At 42.3% G+C, this 14746-nt stretch overlaps 1 protein-coding gene across 3 annotated transcripts in view; it reads right to left on the bottom strand.

Annotated features, from left to right (window-relative positions):
- LOC122819418 (putative ferric-chelate reductase 1) overlaps positions 1-12713 on the bottom strand; it is a 60503-nt gene extending 47790 nt beyond the window's left edge. For 2 of the 3 annotated variants that reach the window (XM_044096145.1, XM_044096146.1), the window contains exons 1-5: positions 12331-12526; positions 7430-7831; positions 6658-6794; positions 6382-6479; positions 6137-6293 (exon numbers count right to left, since the gene is read on the bottom strand). In XM_044096145.1, coding sequence (XP_043952080.1) covers positions 6137-6293; positions 6382-6479; positions 6658-6794; positions 7430-7619 — 582 coding nt within the window. In that variant the 5' untranslated portion in view covers positions 7620-7831; positions 12331-12526. Of the gene's footprint in view, positions 1-6136; positions 6294-6381; positions 6480-6657; positions 6795-7429; positions 7832-12330; positions 12530-12654 lie in introns of those variants that run through there. The other variant, XM_044096142.1, reaches the window with a different exon arrangement.
- Positions 12714-14746: the final 2033 nt, after the last annotated feature.

The raw sequence follows: 14746 nt of genomic DNA, 5'->3' as shown, positions 1-14746 counted from the left end.
ACACTTCTGGGAGTGCTTTTGCGCTTCCGACAGCACAGCATTGCCATTTCCAGTGACATTAAAGGAATGTTCCATCAGGTCCGCCTGTTATCTGAGGACAAACCTCTGTTAAGATTTCTATGGCGGGATGTAAAAATAATGCAACCTCCTGATGTGTTTGAATGGCAAGTACTTCCATTTGGCACTGTCTGTAGCCCATGCTGTGCTGTCTATGCATTGCAGAGACACACAAAGGAGAATACAACACCTGATGAAGAAGCAAGGAGGGTTGTGGAGAACAACTTCTATGTTGACAACTGCTTGTATAGTCTGAGTTCTACAGAAAAGGCAAAGGAGTTAGTTGACAGGCTTCAGTCACTTCTTCTCTCAGGAGGATTTGAACTCAGGCAATGGGCAAGTAATGTCCCTGAAGTTATAGCTAATCTGCCAGAGGAAGCCAGAAGTGGCAGTAATGAGCAATGGTTGGCCCAGAACAATCTCGAACAGCAAGAAATGGCACTCGGCCTGCGCTGGGATTGTGAGAAAGATGAGCTGGGTTACAGATATCGTGCAGTGCCAGAGAAAAGGCCAACAATGCGCTACATTTACAAAGTTCTGGCAAAACAGTATGATCCACTTGGTTTCATTACACCCTTTACCACAAGAGCGAAGATTATTGTTCGGCATTTATGGGACAAGCATAGAGAATGGGACGACCCTCATTTGCCCGAAGACCTCATTAAGGCATGGTACAAATGGGAAGGAGAGCTGGAACACCTTCCCCGAATAACCATCCCACGATGCTACAATAGCCCTGAAACAGATATGCAGGATTGCAACAAGGCTCTCCACATATTCTGTGACGCATCTGAACAAGCTTACGGCGCCGTCGCATACCTTCGTACTGAGAAAGCAGATAGAAATGTGGAATCAGCTTTTGTGATGGCGAGATCCAGAGTAGCCCCCAAGCGACAGCAGAGCATTCCAAGACTGGAACTGTGCGCTGCTCTGACTGGTGCGCAATTGGCAAAATTACTAGTCACAGAGTTGACCATACCAGTACAACAAGTCGTACTTTGGTGTGACTCCACAACTGTACTGAAATGGATCCAGTCAGACTCATGCAGATATAAAGTTTTTGTCGGGACCAGAGTGGCTGAGATCCAAGAACTCACCGGTTCTATGACCTGGCGATATGTAGATACACTTAATAACCCGGCTGATGACATCACTCGCGGAAAATCTCTGGAGTCCCTTATCAACTCAAATAAGTGGAGTCAGGGTCCAGCTTTCCTCTTGCTTTCACCAGACCACTGGCCTAATCCTCCTGAATTGAGGGACGTGGATGAGTGTGAATTGAAGGTTGCAGCCTTCTGTGGAGCTACAATGCAGATATCGAATTCTATATCTGATGCGGATAACGTATGTTCCTTTCAAGAACTAATCGAACGCACCGCAATATCTGCTCATGGGGCGGCTTCTTCCCAACATCACCTCTCAGTGGATGACTACAAGAATGCAGAGTTGTCAATTTTACAGCAGACTCAAATGGACTGTTTTCCAGATGATTATCAGCTGCTGCAAGCAGGAAAAACCGTTCCACCCTCAAGTAGACTTGTCAAACTGGCTCCAGAATATGATACAGAGATCAAACTGATCAGAGTTGGTGGACGTCTCAGACATAGTGAATACCTGGACACAGAAGAAAAGCATCCCATATTGTTAGATGGCACCCATCCTGTCACTAAACTTATCATTAAACAGTTTGATGATAAGCTCCATCACCCAGGGCAGGAAAGAGTGTTTTCTGAACTACGCAGACACTACTGGGTCATTAAAGGCAGGGAAGCTGTTAAGCGACTTCAACGAGAATGCCCACTCTGTCAAAAATGGCGTGCAACACCAGTGCTCCCTCAGATGGCTGATCTCCCGGCAGCAAGGTTGCGCCTCTTAAAACCACCCTTTTACTCATGTGGAGTTGATTGTTTCGGACCATTTCTTGTTAAGATTGGCAGGAGAAATGAAAAGAGATGGGGTATACTTTTTAAGTGTCTCACAACACGAGCAGTTCACATTGACGCCCCACGAACATGACCTCTGATTCATTCCTCATGGCTCTCAGGCGTTTTGTATCAAGGCGAGGAAAACCAGCAGAATTGCTCTCTGATTGTGGGACAAATTTCAAAGGAGGTGAACGAGAACTACATGAAGCCTTTCAGAAGATGTGTCCTTCAGTTCAAGACCACCTCTCCAAACAACAGATAAGGTTCAGCTTCAACTCATCTGGTGCGCCTCATTTCGGGGGCGTTTGGGAGCGTGAAGTACGATCAATCAAGTCAGCACTAAGAGTATCCCTTGGAGCTCAGACTGTCACTGAAGAAGTTCTCAGAACTGTGCTCATCGAGGTCGAGGGGGTACTAAACTCCAAGCCACTTGGTTATGTGTCATCAGATATCACAGACTTGGATCCTGTAACGCCAAATTACCTCCTAATGGGGCGGCGAGATGCTTCATTACCACAGGTAATCTATCCTGAATCAGATCTGTTAACCAGGAAACACTGGAAGCGCAGTCAGATGATTGCAGAACAGTTTTGGCATCATTTTATAAGAAGTTACTTGCCCACCTTGCAGTCGCGCCAGAAATGGTTGACTAAGACAGAAAACCTTCAACTCGGAACGGTGGTAATGATTGTTGACAAACAACTACCCAGAGCACTATGGCCTGTTGGAAAGGTGGTAAAACTTCTACCAGGATCAGATGGAACTGTTCGAACAGCTGAAATACAAATTAAAGACAAGACTTACATCAGACCAGTGGCACGACTTGTGCGTCTTCCAGCTATTCCAGAGACTGATAAGGAAAGGACATGACTTGAATTTCCATTTTCTGTTATTCAAATTTGTAAGACAAATTTGGGGGCGGCTGTTGAAAATGGACTAATTAATATAACTGTGTGTATCACTTTAAGAGTTCAGGAAGCCGCCTGAGTAATGTTCGCTATGATTGGTTCTGAATAATGTTTGCTGTGATTGGTTCGGAGTAATCTCAAGTTAATAATCAGAGCACACGTTCAGTGTTAGCAGAAAGTTGAAGAAGATGGAGATCGTTCTGAGCTGTTGTTCGAGAGACTGAGAGCGAGTAAATGAATGAAAGTAAGTGTTATCAGTATTCGAGCAGCATTTGTATATCTGTGCAGTTTAAATATGTATGGAAAGTAGAGTTAAGATTGTGATAATGTGCTTTATGGTTTATTTGTAGTCTCATGCTGCCATCTAGTGGACAAATTGGAAATAACCATTTATAGCAAGCAGAAATAACAGCTTTCATTTTGTTGTATTCTGTATTTCTTGTAGAAACTCTCTCATCTCAATTAAAACCCAAGACTGGAAAACTCTCCTCATTCTTTACCGGATGCTCGTGGTGGCTGTACTATTTAACGAACTAACACACAATTAAAGACAGCACAACAGGGGTGGTTCTCCAGAACCAGAGTCTGGTCCACAACCAGAGTGTGCTCCAGGATAGCTCCAGTGGGCCTAGGGTGCTTCATTCCTAGGTACAGAAGGTCCATGGGCCACCCTGGTTGTCCACATATAAACAGTGAAAAGTATTGTCAGCTCCTGGAATTGAACCTGGCTCTCCAGGGTGGGAGGCAAGTTTCCTAACCATTCTGCCATGGGGGAGCAAATTTGAACTATGGTAAATCTTCATTGTAAGATCAGACAACCTGCTGCGAGGGGTCATTGTGTGTTACTTGGGTATCATGTGGGTATTAATGATATTTTCTAAGTGTTTGAGTACTGGTGATCCATTGGGAGGGTCTTGGGGAGGATTGGCATGCCAAGTGGGATTATTGGCTGGTGATCATTTGTGACAATGGGTATTACTGGTGTTTCCTAAGTGTTTGAGTACTGGTGATCCATTACCAGTACTGGACCAGCGCCTGGAGAACCAGGGGCTGGAGAACCAGGGGCTGCTCCAGTCTGGTCCCTGTGGGCCCAGGGTGCTCCATCCCTGGGTACAGTCCCTCCATGAGTCCCCCTGGTTCTCCAGAACCAGAGTCTGGTCCACAACCAGAGTGTGCTCCAGGATAGCTCCAGTGGGCCTAGGGTGCTTCATTCCTAGGTACAGAAGGTCCATGGGCCACCCTGGTTGTCCACATATAAACAGTGAAAAGTATTGTCAGCTCCTGGAATTGAACCTGGCTCTCCAGGGTGGGAGGCAAGTTTCCTAACCATTCTGCCATGGGGGAGCAAAGGTGCCTCTGGTGAAATGGCAGTTTTTATTCCCCCCACATCACTGAATGTGGGCCTAGGTGCTACTTGCCCAGCTAAATGAGCTCCATGTGCCTCCTGGATGTCTGGAGGTCCAAGGGGGTGGTCAAACAACCTCTTTGTGGGCTTTGGGTGCCCTAGCCCTGGGTAAAAGTCAAGTACCGCCAGAAAACCTGTTGGAGCACTGGCGAGAAGCATCCAGATGAGGAAAGGGAGAGTTGCAGAGTTTACCGTTCACATTTTGGATAGTTTAACTTGTTGTCCTTTGATTTGTAGTGACAAGTAAGTGACAGTGGAGTTAAGAATATTGTTTATTTAGCTGAATATAGCAGTTTTTACGCTTAACTGATAGCTTGCTTTGTCCATATGAGTATTTAATAAGAGCTACAAAACATGGGCTTTTGTGTTGTGTATTTATTTAGAAACGGCATATGTGTAAGCATTAATATTGCAGTTAATTAGATCTTATTTCAGTCATATTATTTAGGGATTATTCAGACACTGATGCTGTATTATTATTTATCTTTTCTAGAACCACACATTTGTGTCAGATTAAGAAATAAGCAGCAAGCGACTCTGTGTTCTTTGGACACAGTGACTGCAACATCTCAGCCAGCAAACTGCAGCTCAACCTTCCAGTGTGATACCGGCTACAGCTGTGAAACATAACTGAGACTTTGTAAATCTTAATGTTGTAATTAATCCCTAACATTATTTTAGATTATCTGACACAATAGTGCTACGTTAGAAATAAAACACTATAGATATTATTATAATATATTATTATTATAACATTGGTATATGCAACAGCTAAGTTTACACAAGGGGCAAAACATTTTTGTTTTTACTTTTTTTCCCCCTTCGGGGGGTCTTTTTGTGGGCTCTAGTGTCCCTTATATGACAGTAGGGTGACAGGAGAGGGGGGAAGACATGCGGCAAACGTCGGTCGGGTCCGGGAATCGAACCCACGATTAGGAGGACCCAAGGCCTCCAAATGTGGGTCGCGCTGCCCCCTACGCCACCACAGCACGCCCCCAAAATAATTTTTTATATGTAATTCTTTCACTCCCAAGTCCCCCGTTGTTTGACGGTTTCCTAAAGACATGATGTGAGAAAGAAGAGGAAACGGATTCACAGCACAGGATGGATCTGCTGGATCAGTGAAGCCAAAACTCCTTGTCTGGAAAACATGAATAAAACCTTTATATATGTACCTATAAATATGCATAGCCTAAAGTATACTATTCAGTATTAGTCATTATTTAATCATCATTGGTTCTCTGAAATATTTGCATGTTGTGTTTGTATATTGATATAAATATGTATTGATATTAAAAAATAAGATAAGAAAAAAATATGACTGGTTGTGTACTTCATAAAATTCTCACCAAACATCATATCAGAATATTCTGTTTCTATTCTGTTTTCCCCACTAAGAATATTTAAATATGCCGAACCAATTCAAATATAAATAAGTGCCCTTGTACATGAGGCTATAATAACTGTTTGGATCAGGTTTCCATTAAAATCTGTTTATTTAGCGAGTTGTGATCGATTAAATTCTCTGATACTTTATGGCACCTGACAAACAACCTCTCCAAGAAGACGGCTCGATGTCTCGTCAGCGAGAATAAGTGAGAGTGGTCCATGAGGCATCTGTCCTTTTATTATGTCTGGTTCTGACCCAAAGGCTAGAACTGGTTCTGATGTTTCTTGAGCTGCAGCTGATCTGAAAGTTCTGGTTGTAGTTTTAAAGTCAAACTGACTAAGTGTTCTGGTCTCTCAGACCCAAACGGCCCGGTTCCACCTGTATGACTGGGAAGGTTCTGTGGTTGGAATCAGAACTAAATCCGGACTCCAGCTGAACAACAGTTACTCACAGTAGGCCCAGGAGGCTGGGTACCGGGAGGCTGGGTACCGGGAGGCTGGGTGCCGGGAGGCTGGGTACCGGCATCAGCAGCCCAGCTCCCATTCAGACTTAGAACCGGACTTTTCACTCCGACCCAGAAAGTTCTGTAGTTCTGAACAAAGGAGGCGCTGCAGGAATGAGAAGAGAGAAGCAGCTGAGGTCCAGACTGAGCTGCAGAACCACAGCAGAACCTTGAAGGACCCAGCTGATCCTCACTGGAACTGGACCGCTCCAACGGTTCTGTCTGGATCCGGCTGCCACGTCACCTGGATGTTGGTCTTTGGAGAGGCAGAGGAGTGGGAGACAGCAGAGTTCTGAGGACACACACACACACACACATACTAGAGATCTCTGATTCTGGTGAATCCTGCAGTCTCTGTGGAGTGACCTGGTTCTGGACCCAGGTCACTCTGGTTCTGGTACCATCAGGGTTGCATTGGACCGGTTCCAGGTTCAGTCATGTGTTTCAGTACAGGTGGGTGGAGCACTTACGGGTTTCTGGAAACAAGTGAGGAGCCGAGCCGGATCAGAACCCAGTAGAAACGAGCCCACAGCAGGCAGACCCCCAGGCTCTCTGGCCTCCAACAGGAACCCGGTAAACGGACCAGAACTTGGACCCTGGAGAGAGACTGGAGAACAGGAAGGCTGTCAGACTGGGACCAGAAGCTCCAGTCCAGTAAAGATTCTGCTGTTTCATGATGGGAGGTTCTGGTTCTGCAGAAACCAGAGGGAGGAGGAAGATCAGTGACGGACCACTTCCTGCTACACACCAAGAAACATAGCGAACCGTGTCTGAGCTTTATTGTGAAAGGCAGAAACTGCTGAGTCACTGCTGAGTCACTGCTGGCAGGCGGAGGAGTAGAGAGAAACTGGCTCCCAGTGTAAACTGGTCTGGTTCTTGTTTGTCCTGTGACTAGACCAGTGTTTCCCAACCCTGGTCCTCAAGGCCCACTGTCCTACACTGTCCTCCATGTTTCAGAGGTTTCCCTGCTTTAATGTGCCTCATCCAACTGATTGCAGCTCAACAAACACCTGTTAATCAGTCATCAATGGGAATCAGCCGGACAAAAACAAGGTGTTACGTCCACCAGGCTCGTTTGGTGGGGTAACATTAAAGGAGACCACACAAGGATTTTCTGATTCAATGAAAATTGTATTCATAAAATTATTTAAAAAATTATTAAATTATTATTAAATTATTAAACACTTGACTGCTTAGAGGAGCAGTCAAGTGTTTTGTACCTTTGAAGGCTCGGTGACTGACCTGTGACCTGTCCTCCAGGCGCGGGGTCGCTCCGCTCCGCGCTGACAGTGAACGGCGTGGCGGCGGTCTGGGGGGCGGCGGAGTGGTTGGGGGTCATGTCCGCGCAGCTCTCCGACACAAAGCCTGAGGGGTAGCAGCGGGCGGCCGGAGCGGCCCAAGTCAGAACCAGCAGCAGCACGATCCGCTTCATGATGCGCAGCAGCTCCGATACTGTGCTGCAGGAGAGGAGGAGATGGAGGTACACCTGCTGAGGGCGGGGCTTAGCACCGGCAGGTGATACGATGGGAGGGAAGCCGGCAGAAGCTGCAGTTCTCTTGTTTCCTGAGCAGCTCGCGGTTATAAACGCCTGAGGGAGCAGAGGGAACGTCCTGTTTCCTGCAGGGAACTGGAGGCAATTCTGTGCTGCTCAGACAGAAAGAGGAAACAACTAAAGCTAAACTTTTTCCCTGAACAGAAATAGGAAAAGCAGCGATGACTCTGACTGCTGGAGTATCTGACGTCTGACAGGTCTGTTATTCTGTCTGACCTTCAGCTCTTCCTGGTTTCACCAACATGAAGCTCTCAGCTTCCTGGAACCGTTTGAACAAGTTTAAATCAACTGCAGAGTTGCTCATATTAGGAAGAAAACCCTAATTTTACGTTCACACTAGGGCTGTTGTAAACAAATATTTTAGTAATCGAGTAATCTATCAATTATTTTTACAATTAATTGAGTAGTTAGATAAAAAAAAATTATAAAATAAAATATTGGTAAAGCTGGCATAACACTGATGTTACTTTCAGATATCAATATCACTCCAATTTTTCATATTTCAGCATCTCTAACAGTGACTCTGTAGTTTAGAAAACTAACTTGTAACAATATCTCACTTTCTAAGCTAACCAGAAGAAAAGTTATACAAAGATCTGAAATTATATTCAATTTAATAATAAAGAGGCTGACAGATACACTTATACAAAATGTCTATGATCCAGGTTTTAGTTTATGTAGTCATCTCCAGTCAGTTTAATAGATGAACTCTGACCTTGCCCCATAACCTGACAAGCTTTGGGTTTGAGAAAACGGGAAATGTGGCCTGGAGTTTGGGGGTCAGGTGAACGAACGAACGAATGTAAGATGGGAGGAAACAAACCAGAGGACAGACAAACGTAAGTCAGGGAACCGGTCGACCAGGGGACGAAAGTAAAAACTGGGGGAGCGATTCGGGATATTTACGGCACCTTTGTTCATCACACTCAGAAACTCATCTACCAGCCATGAACCGTCAAGATGATTTCTGCCACCCGTTTGTTCAGACCGGGATGATCTAAAATTTATTGTGCGATTTGTCCGTAAAGCTACACTGTAACTGTAGGAACCATTTATCCTTTTCTGTGTTTATTGCCACCAGGGGGCGTATTTCATTTTGAGTTCTGTGTGTTTGATGGGGGATGGGTTATTTAAGGTCAACCGTGATTCTGTTCAGGTGTTGTTACAGGCAACAGTTTTCTACTGTTTTCCAGACAACAGTGGACCACACAAATTATTCACGTTTTTTATTTTGTGTATAATCTCCTCTTCAGTTCAGTTTTCCTTGAGGAATGTTAATCATTCGAGGAATCGTTTCAGCCCTACTTCACAACGCACTTTGGGTCAGACGCTTGACATTTTGCTCTAAACACGCGTTGGGATGAACCGTTGTTTTCCATTGCCAGTGTCTTTGTACAATGGCTGATGAAATTGAGAGTAGCACCAAAATATCATGTAATAACGGAGGCTCAGATGTCTTTGCTGAACATTTTGTATTTAGTTTTTATTTAACAAAGATGACAATCCACGTTGGAGCCTCTGGACTTTTTTTCTTCTCCTGGTTACTTTGAACAATGGTGGATGAAATATGTCTGGATGAAATTGTAGCCGTTGTGCGCGTGTCTGAATTGACCAGATATTTGACACGACGCTAACTCCGCCCCCATGCTGACGTAGAGCAATCCTCCCCAATCATTCGTGTTTGTTTGTCAACATCTGACCAATCAGCGGTCACAATTTGTCCAAAGTAAACACCCCTCATCTAGAGGAACTGAACCTCCAACAGTATTAACCGGTTTTGAGGAAAATAATAAATAATCTTGGGCCAAGTTGTCAGAGGTAATATGAAATCCCAAAAGCCATTACCCAGAGGGCGGAAAACAATTTATTACATTTCCAAAACAATAATGGAATAATTGGAATAATGCAAGAAGTGGATCATAGCCTGCAGCCCACCTGTTGAATGAAACTGATGGACGGGAACTACTGCCTGTTAATCAGTACAAAGGTTTTTTTCATAGCAACCCTTTGTGGAAGTCAGCAGAAAACAACAAAAAAAGTTTAAGTCTTGCTTTATTCTTAATGTCTTCCACAATCCAAAATTTAATGGGGGACAATGGTTGATATCTTCTCTCCCTCTCTCTCCACCCTTAGGGACAAGGGTGAACAGAAAATGGATGGACGGACATATAAAAACAATACAGTAGAAATACTGTAAGTTATTTAGGTTTTGTAAATTTCAATAAAATATTTTCACAGGAATGTCCCCATGTTGTCCATGCTGCAATGCATTCTGGGTAAATGACATGTAATGGTCCAACTGCCTGACCCCTCCAGCCAAAACAGTGATGAGTAATGTTATTTTTAATTTGAACAGGAGTACATCAAAACCGATCAGAAATAACAAGAGGTGATTATGAGGAGAAGCAAACAGAGGAAGAGGAAGAGTTGGCCGTGGGAGCTGCTGCTGCCTTCAGGTTCATAATGAAACACAGTAATGAGACTCACCTCTGGTCGGACTGCGTGATCCGGGAAGTGGTTCTGTAGCTCTGTGTCCGATTAGACAACAGAGGTTTAGGCTTCGAACTTTGTCCGGTGTTGGTAGTGGTTTCACATTCAGTACCAGTGATCTAGCTCCGTTAGCATTTCCAGTAGTAATAGCTCAGTTAGCATTTCCAGTAGTAATACCTCAGTTAGCATTTCCAGTAGTAATAGCTCCGTTAGCATTTCCAGTAGTAATAGCTCCGTTAGCATTTCCAGTAGAAATAGCTCCGTTAGCATTTCCAGTAGTAATAGCTCCGTTAGCATTTCCAGTAGTAATAGCTCAGTTAGCATTTCCAGTAGAAATAGCTCCGTTAGCATTTCCAGTAGAAATAGCTCCGTTAGCATTTCCAGTAGTAATAGCTCCGTTAGCATTTCCAGTAGTAATGGCTCAGTTAGCATTGCCAGTAGTAATAGCTCAGTTAGCATTTCCAGTAGTAATAGCTCCGTTAGCATTTCCAGTAGTAATAGCTCCGTTAGCATTTCCAGTAGTAATAGCTCCGTTAGCATTTCCAGTAGAAATAGCTCCGTTAGCATTTCCAGTAGAAATAGCTCCGTTAGCATTTCCAGTAGTAATAGCTCCGTTAGCATTTCCAGTAGTAATAGCTCAGTTAGCATTTCCAGTAGTAATAGCTCAGTTAGCATTTCCAGTAGTAATAGCTCCGTTAGCATTTCCAGTAGTAATAGCTCCGTTAGCATTTCCAGTAGTAATAGCTCCGTTAGCATTTCCAGTAGTAATAGCTCAGTTAGCATTTCCAGTAGTAATAGCTCCGTTAGCATTTCCAGTAGAAATAGCTCCGTTAGCATTTCCAGTAGTAATAGCTGTGTTAGCATTTCCAGTAGTAATAGCTCCGTTAGCATTTCCAGTAGAAATAGCTCCGTTAGCATTTCCAGTAGTAATAGCTGTGTTAGCATTTCCAGTAGTAATAGCTCCGTTAGCATTTCCAGTAGTAATAGCTCAGTTAGCATTTCCAGTAGTAATAGCTCAGTTAACGCTCCTGTTATTATTTCAAAGACAGTCCAGATCTGCCTGTCTCAGCAGCAGCATGCCATTTATTTTTAGCTCTTTAAGGTAACGTTCACCTGTCAGAGCCTTGTTGGTTCTGCTGGTATAAATGGCTCAAAGTGCTGTGGAGAAACGTCCCAGGTCCAGATTAGGTCCTTCGTTGTGTTCCTCTCCAGCTCTCGCACTGCGCCCTCCTTTCTTTCATGTGGGTCATTATCCAGATTTGCTCATTTTTATTTATCATGTCTTTTTTTTTTATCATAGCCAACAGTGCCACAATGTGGTATTATCTAAAATGACACAAGTCAAAGACAAACAATTACTGGGGTAAAGTTAGCCTTCCTGTGTTTACTCTGTAGACTCCATTACAGAATGGACTTGATGATGTCATCAACCCATCGGTAAAAAAAATGGCGACCTCCATGGGTGAAAAATATAACATAAGATGTACCTTTTTGAAATAATTATGAGTTTTGGCATATCAAAAACAGCATTTTTTAAGTAACAGGAAAATTGCAACATATTTATCCAACATGTTCAACTAGTCCTGGATCCTTTTAAGATCTTGTTCAATGTGCCCGTTTTAACTTTGAGCCTCCGCGCCTCCAAAAGTCTCTGCACGGCCTTGGTTTAAGGCTTGAAATGCGTGCACTTATTTTGAAGGAAATATTTGGGATTAAACGGGTTAATCACCAGTTACAAATAATCATAAACGTCACATTGCGAATAGAAAAAAGCTCCAGCTTCATACTTACAGTGGACCAGTTTTTAAATAAATATAAGATACAAGATTCCAGGAAACTATCTTCTAACCTAAAATAAAAAAAGAAAACAACGTAAAACTGTCTAATCTTTTCTACAAGGAAGCTAACGGTCGGCAGCATTTCGACTAACGGCAGTTAACGGTCACACTAACGGTAATTAGCATTTAGGCTAGCGGCCGTTAACCGTCAATTCTACTGCACAGAAAAATCTCTAAATGGAATATATTCCAATAAAACACTGTCCTCAACTTACAAACACTTCTAACAATGCTACCTGTACATTACTGAGCACTTAACGCACCTGTGGAAGCAGAAATCGGTTTCTTCAGGAATGGCTTCACTGTGACGGTAGCTCCGCTGTTCAGTTAACGCTCACACTGAGCTAAGGCGTCTCTCTTTTGTGCCACTACTGCATCTTCTGGCGGGGATTGGTTTTGCGCCATAAACTTTTGTAAACTTTGCACAGCGGTGGGTTGTTAGCAGGGCCTTCTCTGCTAGCCCTAGAAAATTGAGAATTTTTTTTTTTTAAATGTTTTAGTCATATTTAACTTTATATATAAATTAATCTTTGTTCTATAAATGAGTTGTTTATTGGTATTATTGAGTTTTCATTTTAATTTCCTACCTTATAAAGTGCCTTAAACTTATGGAAGTAAATTTGTCTCACAATTATTAAATGAAGAAAAATTTCTCCCAAGTAAAAAAAAATACAAAAACATTGTGATGATGAAAAAGTTTTGTTTAAAAAATATTTTTAAAATTATTATCCGTAACCAGTGTATCTTTGTAGAGTTCAATTAAGCATTGCAAAATACCAACTGTATCTGGAGGAAATATGTGTTAAAAGCTGTTATGTAATGCTTTTGTGTGTGTGCTAAAGGGTTATCCCACTTTAGCATTGAAGCTAAAGTGGGATAACACACCGGACTGTGGCACCATTGTGTCATTAGGTCCACGTTAATCTGCACAACACATCAAGTGACTGTACATACAGATTATTTATTTACCAAGCATATTATCAGTGCTGTGGATGAGGGGAGACAATGTAACTCTTAAATATGTCTGCTTAAAATATAAATATTCAATCAGCTAACCTTCAAATACTTCAACTGTTTAACCTTTTGGACAAAAGTCATTCTAACAAGCAGATGCATCAACATCTAACTAATTTTATATTTCCTGTCAGACCAAATAAAAAATTCCATTTTAAATCTGTTTTCTGATTCAGAGGTCAATAAGTGGAGAACTGTTGACCTTAAATAACCTCTAAGTCCTAAAGCTAAAGAAGCTTGTTTTAAAATTCTCAATATTTTTCCATCCAGGGAATCTTTAAGACAAAGATTCAACTTTGATTCCAACAGCTGGACCTTTTGTGACATTGAAACTACAGATCATCTCTTCTTCTGTTGTGTGGAAACTGGAACATTTTGGAGAAACTTCCAGGACTGGATCTCATCAAAACATTTCCTGCATCATCCTTTAAAAAGAGAGGATGTAATATTTAGACCTCATTCTGAACAACCTGCTGATCCTCACCAAATTCTTCATCCACTCCTGGAAATGAGAAAATAGAAATCCTGACTTTTCAGCCTTTAAAAACCTCCTAATGGTCAAACACTTCATAACCTTAAAACTGATGAAAAACAAGCAGGAAATACAACTTTAGAACGTCTAGAATGATCTGAATGGATTAGAGAACTGAAGCCCCTTTATCTTTTTCTGTTTGTTTTTGTCATTCTGCTATCCCTGTTTGATGGCTGATAAACTTTAATTTATATTTTTATTTTGCTTTTTTATATTAGTTTTTTTTATTGTCTTATGATTGTGTGTGCCATAAGCCTGTAAGACTTGTTTTCTTCTTGTATGTACATGCTACGTGATATTGTACACTTATTCAAAATTGTTTAATAAAGAAAAAGAAAAAAAGCTACAGAATTTAAGAACTGTGAGCTGCGTTGAAGTAAATAAAAGAGAGAAGTTCAAACACACATTAGGTTCTTCCTCTGGTGTTCGGCACACGATCACCAATGCAAAACTCACAAAGTCAGCAAAAGGTATTTTTACCTTCTTAACTTTTTTCACATAGTAAATCAATATGCTTTTCTAGATTAGGTTGAAAATATAATTGACAGCTGTAAATTAGTGAAATAGGGCTGCACAGTGGTGCAGTGGGTAGAGCTGTTTCCTTGCAGCAAGAAGGTCCTGGGTTCGATTCCCGGCCGGGGATCTTTCTGCATGGAGTTTGCATGTTCTCCCTGTGCATGGTGGGTTCTCTCCGGGTTCTCCGGCTTCCTCCCACAGTTTATTATTAAATTATTAAATCCTACAAAACAGTAACAATAATGTTAAAGAATCTACAGTGATTCATTCAAACATGCCTCTTTTTCTACCAATTTGTATATTTCCTGATGTGTAAAAACATTTTTCTTTTATGTTAGTAGCTGTTAAGTTGTGTCCATGCTCAGTTTTGAACAGTTAAAAGTGTTGAAGCAGTTTGGATGTTATTTGGACTTTCATTCATCTTTCACTTAGAAAATATCTGTATATTTACAGACTGTGTGCTGATGACCACACCTATCCCAAAGCAGCCGAGGCACAAATTAAGGTTCATTTTTTAAATGTACACATAACTAGTAATGTTGATACCTGTCCAGGTGACCCGCCTCTCGCCCAGAACGTAGCTGGAGAGGAACCAGCAACCCTCCTGACCTCCTGAC

This window comes from Gambusia affinis, linkage group LG17 (assembly GCF_019740435.1).
Source record: "Gambusia affinis linkage group LG17, SWU_Gaff_1.0, whole genome shotgun sequence".
Classification (NCBI taxonomy): Eukaryota; Metazoa; Chordata; class Actinopteri; order Cyprinodontiformes; family Poeciliidae; genus Gambusia; species Gambusia affinis.
This window is presented reverse-complemented; position numbering and strand designations above follow the sequence as displayed.